Raw genomic sequence first — 15,843 nt, 5'->3', positions numbered from 1 at the left:
AAAAATGAAAATAATAAAAAAACTGTGGGCGATGGAGAAATTCCGAATACATATTTGAAAACAAAATAAAAAACTCCATTGTACACCTATTGGTACTCGTGAGACAAAAATCATGTTGACCGGTGTAATTATTCAATATTGAGTTTGTTTTCTTACAACCTCACTTTATTGTTTATTTCTGTATTATTGTCATAAAGGTATTGGAGTGGGTGGTAACTTATTTTCATGCAGTCTAGGTTATTAATTAGGAGAATTAGGCTTTGAAAGAATGCAAGAATTTGTTCACTATATTTCCTGAGATTACTATATCTCGATGAAAATGACATACATTAACTTTATAAACTATAGATTGGGTCTGTTTAAACGGCTTTTTTATTTTTTATTGTAATTCACAATCGTTTGTTTTATGATGTAATTGCTCTGAATAAAATGAATATGTTAAAATAAAAAGAATTACTAAATGACATCAGTACCCCAAAATTTCGGTTTCCAATTTCACGTCGTTTTAAGTCGCCCGGGTATGTCGACCGATGGAAAGAAAGTGGTGATGTTCCACATAACGGTCGCTTTGAGAATATAACAAATTTTTATAAACTTAGTGGATTAAATGCGCCGACATGGTTTTGACGAGCATTTCCTATTCTTCTGTTGTAAATTCTAAATGGCTATTGATTGTCATTTTTTCGTGGTATTCATGTATTACTTGAAACTACAATGATGTTTTTCGCTAGCCGATTGGAATTATTAATTTTTCGTTTAGAAAAACACAGTTTACCATAATGCCCGTGACGATACAAGTATGTTATTAAAAATGATCGAGTTAAATAATTAGTTAAATCTGGTTTTTGAGGTTATTTTTTATGTGGCACGATTATTAGACCTTGGAATAAATTATTTCGGTCGATTAAATAATTGGAATTTTGTTAGTAGTTCCGTGTGTTTTAATTTGTGGGATTATAAATTTTTAATTTCTCGTTTACAAATTAAATTCCTAATACAGTCACATAGCTTAATTATTCGATTAGTTATTCATTTTCTAGTATTAATATTAAACTTGACCCGCTATTTTTCTTAAATAAACAAACATATATTGTAATGACAGTCCCACCTTCCAAGATTCTAGCTCCAACTTGGAATAACAACAGTTTTTTTTGCAACTATTTTTTAAAACCGTAAACTATTATTTTTTTAAACACGTAAATGTTTGATGTCAGGATTCTACTTCCAAGTAGAACAGAAAAAGGCTGTAGGATCGTTATATCTGTAGTTATATTTTCTGTTGAGTTGAAATTACAAAACACGATGGCTTAAACATTAAAGAAACGTTAGGTGCATAATCTCATGATTTAGGTGCAGTTTTTCTTATAATTGGATTCTGTTGAACTTGCACGATAAATTGCATTCGGATGAAATATTTTTATCCGACTGAAAATGATAGTATTTTTTTTCAATCGTTGGCATATTTTCAGAAGGTTTTTTTATCTGATGATTGTCATGGAAATTATTGCTTATTCTGCAACCCCGTTTATAAATGATAATTTTAAGAAATCAATGGAATTGTTTAACTATGGACATTTTGTACGGTTTCATTTTTAAATTGGAAAACTCACGTGAACCATCCACTTCTGCAACGCGTTGTGCTTACAACTGCGACAAGATCATTTTTGTTTTACGGAACTGCATGCTTTCCGGTGAACAATGTGGACGTTTCACTTTGCGACTTAATAGTATATTAACGGTTTACCTGTATATGGCGTGCGATTGAGCTGAATTCCCGAAGACATTGAAATACGGACTATAAATCATATTATTTACAAAATATTTTCAATTTATGGGTTTAATATTTATGTTACGGTTGTAGACCTATGTCGGAAGGTTCCTGTGTACGCTCGGTATTATATGTGTAGTATACACCGTTTTCATAAGTACTGTCTTTTTGGAGTTGATATTCAGAATGTTGGAAATCTAAAGTGTAAGGGTTAATAATACATATTTATATATTTGCTGTGGAGAATTATTGTCGTTTTACTTTTCTTAAGACTTTGTTTAAATGAACGACTTTCGAATAATTTTGATTAAACTATGTTTTTTAGATACCATTACAGTAGTAGATAGTACAGTAGTAGTATTTGTTGCAGGCTTCATTTTTATGATCAATAGTAAATGATTGTAGGGCTTAGCTCAGCTACTATCCAACTCTACAACCTGTGATTCTATCCGTGAACTAATGTTCAACCTGTGAACTAATTGTATATTAATTTTTCCTTATCCTTAATTTTTAGTGCCGAATACCTATCATCCGATATGCGGTGATAAAAATTAACCGTTATAAAATTACCTGATTTAGTGCGTTTTGGATGATGATTATGTTTCATTTTAGACACTTAAGAAGCAATGTGAATCGGATTTCTCCTTGTGTTCAAGGACACAAAAAAACACATTTTCCCCTTGAACTGTTGTATTTGGCATTTAAATTAAACTGGTTTTGATTATGAATGATGATTTTTTAATTTTATTTTGGAGGAATATGAATTAGCTTTATATATTTTAAACTGTTCTAAACGTTGGATTGAAACCCTGGAGAGAAAATTAATTTTACCAATCGCTTGCGACCTCCGTATTGTGTGTGTGTGTGTGTGTGTACACACACATGTAAATTTTTTCAGGCGCTCCCGCAAATGAACAAATAGGAATGCTGCCAGAAAAACAAATTTCAGCACCTTGTTTGTTAATCTTAGGTTTTAGTTACGTAATAGGCGACGTCTGATTTATTTACGCATTGTTCATACCAAGCCGATCTGAGATAGCGCCTATATGGTAATGAACGAGATAAGTGTTGTTTCTACAACACTTGCTTCGTAAATTATGAATCAAAAGATAAATAACTTTACCTTATTTTCTTATACGTAGGATCTGTTTAATCCTTTTCCGATCGGTTTTTATTGTGTTATTGTTTGTAGTACTTTAAAAAACGCCGTTTATTATTACGTGGCAAAACTCAGTCGCTAGATATTTATTAATTATACGTTTTATACTTATACACATTTCATACAGAATTGTGCATGTTATAAATTTTTACGCTTCGTCGTTATCATCGCTTGTAATCGAGTAAACTTTGTAATGAATTCTCTAATTATAATTATTTAAAGCGATTCTTTCGTTTCTGTTTTTTAATTTTTTACTTTTACTTTATTTTCGTTTTTAAATATTTTGGATTCGAATATTTATTAAATTATATATAGTTTATTATGAAGTTTTGTAAATCATTTAATAACTTTTATCGTAGATTTCGCCACGCGAGTTAATAATTAATGTAATTAAATTACTGTTTAGTCGTAGAGCACATTTAAAAATTTGCGATAGTTGTCGATTCGTATTGTGCGTACCGGTTGTTGCAAGTCGGAAAGCAATCGGGTGTCTATTCGATAGCTTCGTCGCGTGCAACTCCCTACTAAAAATATTTTTCTCTGGAATCGTTTACGATTTCTTTTCAAACATTCAATTAGTGAATCTTTTATTTTTTGCTGTGTTGTTCTCTTTTGTTATGCCGTTTTATATAGTTACACGTAAATCTCAACGCGCTTTAGAATTATTTTAAAAATAATTCTACTCCCTGCTCCGTTGTAAAGATTTTCAAAACCTGCGAGTACTTGAACTTCGTTATATAACAGAAAGTAATTAAGACTCGTTAATTATTACTGTTTGCGAATAAATATGTCCGTTTTGAAAAATATTTAATCGGTTTGCTTGTACGAGTAAGCTAAAACTTAAATTTATCCTTCAGATAATTTGTATTTTTTTCTTCCAATTTTGTAGTTTCAGTTTAAATTTGTGAGAATTTTTAAATTGTTCCAGACCCTTCGGTTTTGTACAGTCGCTTGAAACGTGAATTGTAATGGGGTTTATTGTTTTTGGGCTTCTTCTGAAAATCATGCCCTCGGTAACTAAAAAATGGTTTGTTTTCCATTTGTAAATGTTTGTTTTCATTAAATACTGGATTCGGAGGAAGCGCTATTGGTGCCCATTAGATAAATTTATCTTTATCAGAAGAAAACGGTTTTTGAATTTTGCTTACTTTAAAGTACGCATTTTTTATTAATGTAGAAATGTGCTCGGAGAGCCCTTTTATAGCTGTGTTGTTTTTGTATATTGCGTCAGGGTAGTGGAGCGGTATTACGTTCTCACCTTCTCTTGTGGAAACTCGAAATCAAGTCCTAGCCGTACTACTACTGTACTGTTGGTAAATTTTAACTACCGGCTCGTCGATCCTGCTTCCCGGTATTCTATTATTGTGGCGTTCTGGTAAAGCACATCCTGGTATAGCGAACCTAGAATATAGCAAATTTAGAGGTCCGTTGTCACTTTACGGACGAGAGACGCGACCGCCGTTTACCTTCAGTTTGCACCAGATAACATTCGTTTCAAAGATTACGTAGAAAGTTTTTAAAAGTAATTTCATTGTCTCTTTAGTATTTTAAGGCAATTGGACGGAATAAAGTACGTACTAAGTCTTGTCTAATGAAAATTGGTTCGTTATTTGTTTTAATTCATTTTGCGTCTAACGTAAATATTTATTTGTTTTATTAACCGAACTTAATCCGTACTACCTGCTTAGAAGTTCGTGTAATTTAGATCATCGTTTCACAGATATAAAATAATTTTAATTTATCGTTACTTCTGTATTAATTTCCTGTTTTGTGTGAAAAGTAATTAAATATATAATCTGAATATTATTTTTCTTCCATAAATGTGCATAATTGCTTAATTAGTCCAGCACATAACTAATTATATACAAGTGTTATGATTTATATCTGCTTGTTTTACAAATTACAGTGTTACTTCTTGTTTGACTGTTCGATTACGTACATGTGAGAAGCGATCAGATAGATTAATACTCTACTTTGTAACTAAATTATCTATTACCAAGATACCGGTTCATTATTAATCACGGTGGTTACTACATTTGAATAAAGGGAAACATATAACGTATGTTAAAATTTTACATTAACTTTTCGGTACAGTTAATGAAATGGCGCAGATTGTTCTGCAGCAAAAGTGAACATTAACGTGATAATGCGCGTAATTGTCCCAAGTCTAGAATATATATTGTAATAGTCTGATAAATCATTTGTTACCACCGATAAAATTTAATTCTTATTTTTTTTAGGCGCTTGGTGCATCTGTTTTTTTGTTCTTTTAATATCTTCTATGGTATTTTTGATTTTCTTCTCTTCCGATACTATTTTCTGTACGAAAATTATATTCATCGGGTATTTTGCATTACTGTATTTACGAATGTTCATTTCTCTCTTCTCATCTTTTGTTAATTTTTTTTATTCGTATTCACAAATTCTTTCTTCTTAATTTTTTATCGATTTTTTCTTTCTCTTTTTTAACAATTCTACTTGTTACTTTTATAAGATTTACGTCGAGTATTAATGTATCGGTTCACGATATTTACTTTTTTGCTTTGAGTTATCTATCCCGGTATTTGTTACGGCTATGATGCGTGTAAATCACTTAGGTGAAAAGAAAAAAACAGCGTTACTTTTTCTGAGAATAGTTATTTGTATACGGGCATTTAATGTGACGTTTTCTTTAGGGCGGAATTTCACTTAAACGTTTGGTAAGTTGATTTACGGGGTATTATGGGTATCCCAGTTCCCTATTATTCCTGATGTGCAATACTTATTCTTGAGGATGGGCTCTGCAATTTTCGGGAGCGATTCGTTCCTCATTTCACATTTTCCTGTGTTCGGCGATTATAATCGGTGGGAAATAGATTTCACTGGATCTCATAAAATAAGTTATATCCGCACTTTGCGGTTAGTTTAGTTTATTATTGATTATGTCCGGAGTGTATGGCCATTGATGATGTGCGCCCATGTCTTATATGTCTACCCCAGGTACAAAGCTGAACGTACCAAAGTAGTTAGAGGGTTTGCGAGATTAATCAATAGTTGAAGGTTGTAAGTTATGGTAGGCGTTCGTGGTTGGAAGACACAATTCGAAGGCGGTAGTAAGTTGTGTAAATACACTTATGGAAATGTCTGTTGAGGTATTTGCATCGATGGCATCTTGACAGAGGTCAAACTGATGAATATGACGTGTTATCAGGTTTATAGGATCTAAAAGACGACGTAAAGCCGATCAGGGCTAGGAATGGAGGGGTTGTTGTGGCGACTGGGATCGTCACAAGGTAGGTGTTTTCCTCTGCGGGGGTCATAATGTACTTTTTTACGTATAGCTTTTTTGTTATACAGTTCTTAGAAGGTTTTACATAATACAGGTAGAAAAATTATATTATTAACAGTTTAGCTAAATTTTGTCATTTATCTTTGTGTTTTGAATCGATACGTGGGTTGTGCTTATCGCTTCGTCGTGATGGAATTTTTTTTGTTTCGGGGATGAGATATGTCACTGAAATAATAGTTACGCAGTTATATTAGGATTTTTTTTAAGGAGTAATATAAACTTAGAGATTTAAATTTAAAAGTTATTTTGTTTATTATGCCATTTTATTGTATCATCGTCTTTTAATTATTATTTTAACTTATATTTAATACGATATTTATGATTTTTTTTCTGTTTTCAGGCGAATCGTCATGTTAATGATTTATTTATCGATCTTCAGGATGGACTTAACCTTATATCGTTACTTGAAGTACTCTCTGGCGAACATCTGGTAACTAAAACATTTTTATTTTTACACGCACACATATATATCTAATACATTTCAGCTTATTACTTAGCTTAAATTCTCTGTTGTTAGTTAACGATTTTGCTTATATACCGTCGGCTTCTTGCTCGACGGTTTTCTGGTTATGAGATAATTATCTAGATTTTTTTAAGTTAAATTTTAAACTTTACGTTTATTAGGCCACGGATATTGTGAATTTGAAAATGAAAACGGAATTATTTAGTTTTAGTATAAGCCATTAATTACTTTCGTATAATTGTACTTTCGTACAATTTGCGCCGTCGCCTTAACATCTGAACAGCAGTCCATTTATATTAGTATTATACACGATGAAATTGAACTAATTCCGACAAAGGTAATTAAGTACTTATAAAATCTTGATAACATGTTTTCATAAACGATAAATAAAAATTGCTTTCGCTAATTATTGCAACTATAAAGCTCCTTTTCACGTGTATTGTTAAACGTGTTTTTTATTTATAATTGGATTATTTCTCTCCACCGCAACTGATGGTACATTTGTTTTAAGATCTTTTCCTTTCAAATGTGACTCCTTCCACTTTCTGGAAAAGGTAATTTTGGAAGGGATGCTCCGGGAGATCAAATCTTTCTTATTGAACAGAATGATGCGATTTAAAACGGCAGAAGAGGAAACTGTAATCAGTATTGTTAAAGATTCACTATAATAATAGCAGTAAGTCACTACAGTAAGCAGTTAAAAGAGCGTTTTCTAGCTTTGTTTTGTGCGTTTTGTAGAAGATTAAAATCGGAGTTAGATTAAGAAAAGTATAAAACAGCGTACGTTTCTTTAGTTATTCATCAGTTTAATACGAATTTCGAGTGAATGAGATAACGAAGTTTAGAAGAAAAGTGATCGGGGGAATAAAATGAAACCGACGAGCAATTATTATGAACAGAGTTGTTAATCTTCTAACTCATCGGCATGAACATAATGCGACCGGCTAGTAATCGTGAAACTGCAGCCATTTCGGGCCTTTGAATATCGCAGTCGGTAATCGAATTATTTCCTCTTTTTTATTACTGTTATATAATAAATATTTTATTTACTCTTTCTGTAGATGTTGCGTAATCATAGTGGAGCATGTACTGTAACAGTAACCGGAAAAAAGTTGAACATCATTCTCTAGACAAAAGGAGTTCATAAACTTAATAGAAATTAAATTTTATTAAAGGATGCTGTTATATATATATATATATATATTTATACTTTTATTCTTAATTATATGACTTAGTTATAATTAATCAAGATTGTTTTAATTATACTTTTTGCTTACGAAAAAAGTAACTTCGACATGTCATAATTTTGTATAAAAAATAATAAGTAAATAAATAACAGTTACGTATAGAGATAACAGTAAAATCATGTATATAAAATTATAATTATTCCTTTGTTAAGAACTTTATTAAGGAGTTTGCACTATTATTAAACGGTTTCAAAAATGTGTTGTTAAGCATGTGAAATATGGACCTTTATATTTATTCCCATTAAATCCACTCGACGACATGTTATTTATTACCTCTACGATTAAAGAAAGTATTTCCGTCTCCAAATGTCGTAGGGAAACGAATTTTTCAGAATAATAAAAAATCCATCCTTAAGATTACGATCCTGTTTATCAAGCAAATAAAAAATAAGAGATTAATATTTTTTGTAGATTTTAAGATTTCGTGATGTATAGTAGAGGGATTATACTTGCGAACGTAAACACGGCTTTGAAATTATCTTAAAAGCTACTGAATATTTATTAGTGCTAGTACGTATTTTTATCTTAAGCATTTTATAGTCGGCTATATCTGGTACGCGAGTAAGATATTCTATTATTTTGAAGAGGGGGCTTATTGAAATAATTTAGAGAATTTTTTTTTAATTTTTCCTTTTTTTCATCTGTATTTGCTGTAGTTTTTAATTAGCGTTGTAAAACCTTGCATTAATGAGAAAAAACATATTTCGATAGAATGCCTGTAATCGGCAGTACCGATTTTTAAAAGGCATACCGATGCCAAAATAATGGAATAAAAACACGACATTTGATGTCGATAAGATAAAATACTAAACGCATCTTACATTTTTTTAATCTCGTCTTAAATCCTAATAATTATTCTATGAAGTTCATTAGCGCCGAATTATCGTAGTTGTTCTTTAATACTGGAAAACCTAGTCATTTTACAGTCGTAACATTTGCTAGTGTATCCTCGAAAAGGTTTAATCTATAAAATTTCATAGAACGGACATTCTTGTGATTTGTTGCCTTTTATAGTATACTTAGCCCGTTTGCTGTTAAGAATAGTATTCTGTACAGACCTGCTAATTGGAAAAGGGAATGTTTTTTTAACGAAATTAAAAAAAAAAAAAATTATTAAAAATTATTCAGAAGTCGAACACTCGATTAAGAAATTTACTTATACTTGTGCAGTATCGGGTTGCAGTCTAATAAAAAAAGTTATCGGTTATATGGTCGCGTTAAGTGGGTGAATCACTCTTCAAAAGTGCCATTTATATTGTTTCATTTCCTCTGGAAAATACTTTTTGAATTCGGCTTGTATTTACTTCTACTTCGAGTAGGCGATAACGCGTTATTAAAAGTTATATAAAAAAGCGCTGCTAGAGACTTGTCTCAAATTAATCTTATTTCACTTTACTTGAGTAAAGAAATATTTATCGTTGTATATTTATTGCAACTTTTTTCGTAAAATTAAAAATTTCCTTCCACTATACACGGGCTCATTTTTAATACGTTAAAATGTTTTATAGTGGTATATTTCTTAACTGTTGTTATCGATTTGTTACTGAAGAAACCTAATGTTTCTTATTATTTCACCTTACCACAGCCTTGGGAGTTAGAAGTTTTTTTTTAACACATCGGGTTATCTTATTGCCGAGTGTAAAATTTGTTATCGTTTATTTGAAAGCGGTACAGAAGTTTTGTACTAACTTAATTTAATGGCTCTTCGACACGATTTGTGCAAATTTTTCTTTAAATTTATATAGACTCGTTCGCATTAATTCGTTCCAGTTGTTGTTGAGTTCTATTTTATTAGGGTTAAGAAGGTCATTAACTGCAGTACAATTACAGAATTTAAAAGGGGAATGATAACCTTTTTTGGTATTACCGTACTTCTTGCTTCCAGTTGCAGTTCATCGCTGTTTTAGCGGTTTGATGATGATATATAGCCGTAAAGTAGATCATTATGTATATAAATGTCGAGTTATAAAGATTATTTGTTTAATAAATTTACTATAATTTTTGATCTGCATTGAAGATTTTGTTGTGTGAAAAACTTTACGTATCGTCTTTCCATTTAGCCCACCCAATACTATGTATTAATTGAATAATGCCGATAAGTAGTTCCACTGATAAGGAAGTGATTGATTTTTTCAACAAAAAAAAACCGTGTTTTGTTATTTTATAATGTTTATTTATATAGACATGTTTTTTTGTTAACTATTTACGGAATTTTAACAATTATTCGATTTATTTAACTTGTTAGAAATATAAATGAATAGAAAAGATGTTACGTTTTTTCAGTACAGGAATATTGAACATTAATACAATAAAAAACGTAATAAACAGATAGTACGTGAACGTCAGAGAAGATCTTGTATATTGGATACGAAGTCAAGTAGAACTTTAACTGATCGCTGACGGTATAAGTTCATATTTAACGATTAACTTGCAATGAACATTGCAATCGTTATAGACAGCAAAAGCTCTTAATGCGTGCCCATTTGAATTCAGGTGATGTTGACCGAATGATCAAACAATTTCACTTATCGGTGTATCACCAACTCTAGCATTTAATAAATCGCCTACGATAAATAAACTTCCCTTCAATTATATTTATCCATCTGTCTGTAATTGTTTGTAAAATCGCTTAGACACCTGTTCTCTTTCTTCTTCAGGAATGTATTTTACTACCACTGTAATACGCACTCGACTGTATTTAAAGGTGCAGATTAATATTCGCTCGTACATAAATTCATTATGTACGATTCGAGTCGAGCAAAGAGGATCCACTACAGAGTGTAATCTCTTATTGAACTTGCTCCCTGTTAATTTTTTTATTGTTTTGGAGTTTGCAGCAAAATTTTTTTCTCTTTTATAACTTCTAAAATCTCACTTTCTTTATTTGTCATAGATTGGACGTTCGATGTAACCACTTTTATACATTCCGCTATTCCAAATCCTTTTTCTTTTTGTCCTTTTCCAGATTAGTTATCTCGTTGATCCTGTTCTGTGGTGCTTACCAGTAAATAAAAGTTCTCCTAGCCGCGGTACGAACGCTGCCCAAGGTAAGTTTGGTGGTAGGGCTGCTACAGCTACATGCTTCCAAATTTGGAGGATTTTTTTAGGGTTCCGCCGTTAGGTTCTTCCGCCCTTTCTGCCATTGGGAAATCATTCATCTTCATCTTCGGCCACCAAGACCGTTAACAGGCTCTCGCCTAGTAATTCTAGGTAGGGGTCCTATTAACTAGGTGCTACCATCCGGAGCCAGATGAGCCGTCATTTTTTTAGGAGGTGATACTCCTCTCCCTTCACACTTCCCTATCCACTTGGAGTGATGGGACCGCCTTGCGGCGGTGTTCGGCTGTTCCTAAGGGTTATACACATAATAGTGTCTTGTGTTCGCGGCTAGATCAGGATATTGAGAGGTATTGACAGTTGAAATTGTTTATGTAATTACAATGTATTAGTTTAAGAACATAAATAAAATAAGACAAATCAATAATAACAGTGACAATAAGAATATAAAAGACAATAATTAACAACTCACAATAATATTCAGAATAGTAATAATTACAAAAGCAAACAATAATAATAAACAAATAATAATCATAGTAATCACAACCACAATAATAATAAATGTTAGTAATAGTAATAAACAGTAATTACATACAAAACCGAATCTAAAGTAATCTTCAGGATTTATTTATAGGTAGTTAAATATTGAAAACCAGAATTCATGTCATTGACAAAAGACATTAGCATGATTGCTAGTCTTAACACTTTAACCACTAGTCTTGTATTAACAATAGTTGTTCAGATAAGACAAGTGTAAAGTTCTTTCCCTGCAAATACCTTTGCTGTTCACGAATAAAACTACCCGAACAATTTATGAATGAAATTTAGTATATTATCTCTTTCACTTATAGTCTAAGAGTAACTCACCGAATCACTTCTTGTTTTCATGTACTGGAATTATTTGTGACGTCACCTTAATCGCGTCAAACATGTATGCCCTATAAATTCGCTCCTTCACTGACCTCCTCACAGAATACTCTCACTTCAAACTCGCATAATAACTCCTCGCTTAGAATTCCCTCGCAAACTGACATCTCGCAGAACTCTATCTTAGGACTCTCTCGCAGACTCTCACCGCAGATTGACTGTCAACTGGTCTTCCCCAGAGTATTATTTGTACTTCTGTCTTCTTTACCTGCCGGACCGGACCGAACTCGAAGCGTGAGAATGATCGTCCGCCCTCACATATTCTCGTGAAATTCCTACTCTGGTCCGGTAACTTTTCTCATGGAACAAATGTATTCAGTTGTGTCAATGGGCAGTATTACAAAGAACGATTGTTAAACGGACCTGTTAGCTTTACTAAAATGGTTTCTTTTAGCCCCTTTTTGGATTTCTTCCATTATTATATTTTCTACTACTTCCTTCCTAATTGGCAGGAATCCGTTACTCAGGTCCGTTATACCGGTCTTGTTACAATACTTATAATATTATTCTAATAATCAATCTCACAACGCTTTCTAATTTTTCTCGTATGTATTTTATTTATTTATATATTTATTGCATTTTTCTAATAGTAGCTTCAATATATTTATAATATGAGGTTAAACCTTTCTTTTAATTGCGTTTTTTTTTTTTGTGACGGTGCGCTGATGAAGATTTTACCATGCTGTCCCTCCGTCCGGACATATGCTGAGATAATTTTTTTTTCTTATCCATAGAATAAATAGGACACCCACCCGTCCCTGAAGTGTTCTCTATATAAATATATATGTAATGTATCATTGTGTACCGATATGGATAAAGTATTTACGTATCTAATTTTGTTTTTCCTATAATGTTAAATTCTGACAAAATTGAGAACCCGCTTTTGAGTTAAAATATTTATTAGCGGCCTTAAAGAATAAATGTGTAATTATGATTGGAAGGATTCAGTTTGAGATTTCTGTTAGGTATTTAATAGGAACTGTTCGAGAGGATTTTTTTTTTCTTTTCCTGTTTAGCCTCCGGTAACTACCGTTCAGATAATACTTCAGAGGATGAATGAGGATGATATGTATGAGTGTAAATGAAGTGTAGTCTTGTACATTCTCAGTTCGACCATTTCTGAGATGTGTGGTTAATTGAAACCCAACCACCAAAGAACACCGGTATCCACGATCTAGTATTCAAGTCCGCGTAAAAATACTGGCTAAAAACTGGCTTTACTAGGACTTGAACGCTGGAACTCTCGACTTCCAAATCAGCTGATTTGGGAAGACGCGTTCACCACTAGACCAACCCGGTGGGTTGTTCGAGAGGATTTAGTTTCCTTGTAGTGCACATATTTGGATTTTCTTGTTTTTCTATTCCTTCTGCTATTCTCGGTTGGGATTTGAAAAGTCTTCTTTACGGATGAAATTGAAGTTTATTATTTTAAAGTACTTTAAACCGTCAGTTTCGTTATTACATTTTATTGTAAAAATAACTGTATTTATATGATGTCTATGTTTAAGTTCACTCTGTTTGTATTTATTTATGAACGCTGTGGTGTAATAAGTAAAACAAAACAGTTCATAAAAACGTTATAGTATTATCAAGGTGTAAGTTCTTATTTTTAGTTGGCAAACATTTTTTTTGTTGTAATATTTGGATAAAGATTTTATTTATATCCAAAATAATTATTATCGCAAATATATTTTTTACTTCAAAGTTTATACGTTTATTTTATTTATACGTACGGTAATTTTCTGTAACCGAATCCCGGCTTTGCGTTTTACACAAGAGCCGCTACTGTTTGTCTACTTTTCTTAAGCACTAAATCGTTAATATCATGCTAGTTTATATATAGCGACTGTTGTACGTATTTTGTATGAGTTAGATTAAAAAAACAAGTGTAGGTATAAATCAACATTCGCGTTGACATTAGGCGTAATACGTCTTTCTGGTGGTTTATGGGTGTGTACGGAAATATTAACACACACACATAAAACACACTTTTATTACTTTTAATTAATTGATCACTTCTACCTAATAATTAAATGTCTGTAATTTACTATAGTATTTTAATGTCTCGGCTGGTCAAGTTATATGCCCACATAACTCCTACATTAATTTATTCATTAACTGTATCCATTGACCGTTATAAACATTATTTCTTTTTATTTAATTTCATTTTTGTTAGTTAGAGATATTACAATTAATCAAAATTAATTTTTCACATTGATAATTAAAATAGTTAGTCTCCAGTCCAATTATGTATATGTTTTGGAATGCAAAGTTGGCAGGAGTCTATTACTCCCTACTTTATCGCAGAACCTGGACAGAGTCCCTTGCTGCTGGATCATTCTAATCGGGCTTGTTTTTAAAAGGGTTATTTTTTTAATCTCGGATCTAATTTTTCAAGTTTTGTCTATTATTATTTTAGTGAATTTAAGACGGATTTAATTGCATTCCAATCCGTTGTTAAACCAGCGTTATCGAACCCATTTCATGGGCCGACCGCGGAAGGCTAGGTTTATAAAGCCTGTCCTCCCGACGTAATTCCCCTTCAGACCGTCCACTGAAGTCCTTTCGGTGCTAACTCTTTAATAGGCTAGCAGGAATACGCCACAACGGGGCACTAGCTATAAGGAGGGAGCAATGCGTCCCCTTTTCCGGAGGAGTCGCAATTGCTGGGATATTTTGTCTTACTGTAAGTTTTTTTTTTTTTAATTTAGACCGCGTTTTTGTTTTATGCGCGACTTACCGTGTTTGACGTCTTCAAACTATATAACTCGCGAAAACTTTTCACTCGCGACCCCGGAAACGCGTCTGACGCACTATTCCGTTTATGGCTCATGCGATATGGAGGCCCCTAAGCCTGGTTTGTCGATTTTCGGCTACCGCACCGCACCATCACGGTGGTTCGTCCAGTACGGCGTGAGGCCGCTTCCTTACAACTGTCGGAGTTGGGTCCTCTCGGCAGATGTCCCGAAGATGACTGTGTTCGGACACAGCCGCTCTCCCGAACAGTCTGCGCGCCTGCGCCACCCCCACCTCGGACACGGATTGAAATCTCGCATCAGATCGGAGAGTGGCGTTCCTGACGAACCACGGAGCTCCAAAGATCGTCCGCAACGCGATGTTTTGGACGGCCTCGATCTTCTTTTGAAGCGAGGAGCTCAACACTGCCCCCCATGCCGGGTAAGCATATGTTAGAATCGGCAGTACGTACAGCCGAAAAATGAGGAGCTTAGTTGCCAGTGGGTACGGGCTGGCACTGTTCAGCACTGGGTATAGCGAGGCTCTGGCGGCCTTAGCCCTCCGGGTCGCATAATTTACATGTTCGCCGAAGGTAAGCCGCCTGTCCAACACCACCCCCAGGTACTTAACTGTTTTCTCAAAAGGGATTTTCTCCCCTGAGATTTCCAGCTCTCTGGTCGGTTTTCGTGTCTTGCATGTGAACATCACGGCCACCGATTTTTCACCGTTGACCCTGATTCTCCACATGTCGAGCCACGGTTCCACTAAGTCCAGCTGCCTTTGGAGCCTCCGGACCGCGTAATCCACATTTGCGGATTCGTAGAAATATGCCGTGTCGTCTGCGTAAAGGGCCGTTTTGACCCCTTCCGACAGCGGCATATCGTTCACGTACAAAGTGTACAAGAACGGGGAAAGTACTGCTCCTTGGGGAACCCCAGCGGCTATTTCTCTGGTAGAGGAAATCGTTTCCCCTACGCGCACGACAAAATGTCGGTCTAGCAGATATGACCGCATCAGTCTGACATAGCGGTACGGGATCGCCGATCGCGCTAGCTTATAAAGCAGCCCGCTATGCCAAACTTTGTCAAAGGCCTTGGCCACATCCAGAAAAACGGCTGCAGTCACCCGTTTCCTGTTCAGGCCTCCGACAAGGTCGTC

The 15,843-nt window shown here is 33.8% G+C and overlaps 1 protein-coding gene across 30 annotated transcripts in view; it reads left to right on the top strand.

Annotated features, from left to right (window-relative positions):
• Positions 1 to 15,843, top strand: part of shot (dystonin-like protein short stop) — a 644,960-nt gene that overhangs the window by 220,123 nt on the left and 408,994 nt on the right. For all 30 annotated transcript variants that reach the window (XM_075363589.1, XM_075363494.1, XM_075363728.1 and 27 more), the window contains one exon: positions 6,596 to 6,685. In XM_075363589.1, the coding sequence (XP_075219704.1) occupies positions 6,596 to 6,685 (90 nt within the window). The remainder of the gene's footprint in view (positions 1 to 6,595; positions 6,686 to 15,843) is intronic.

Source organism: Lycorma delicatula, chromosome 1, assembly GCF_047948215.1.
Source record: "Lycorma delicatula isolate Av1 chromosome 1, ASM4794821v1, whole genome shotgun sequence".
Taxonomy (NCBI): Eukaryota; Metazoa; Arthropoda; class Insecta; order Hemiptera; family Fulgoridae; genus Lycorma; species Lycorma delicatula.
This window is presented reverse-complemented; position numbering and strand designations above follow the sequence as displayed.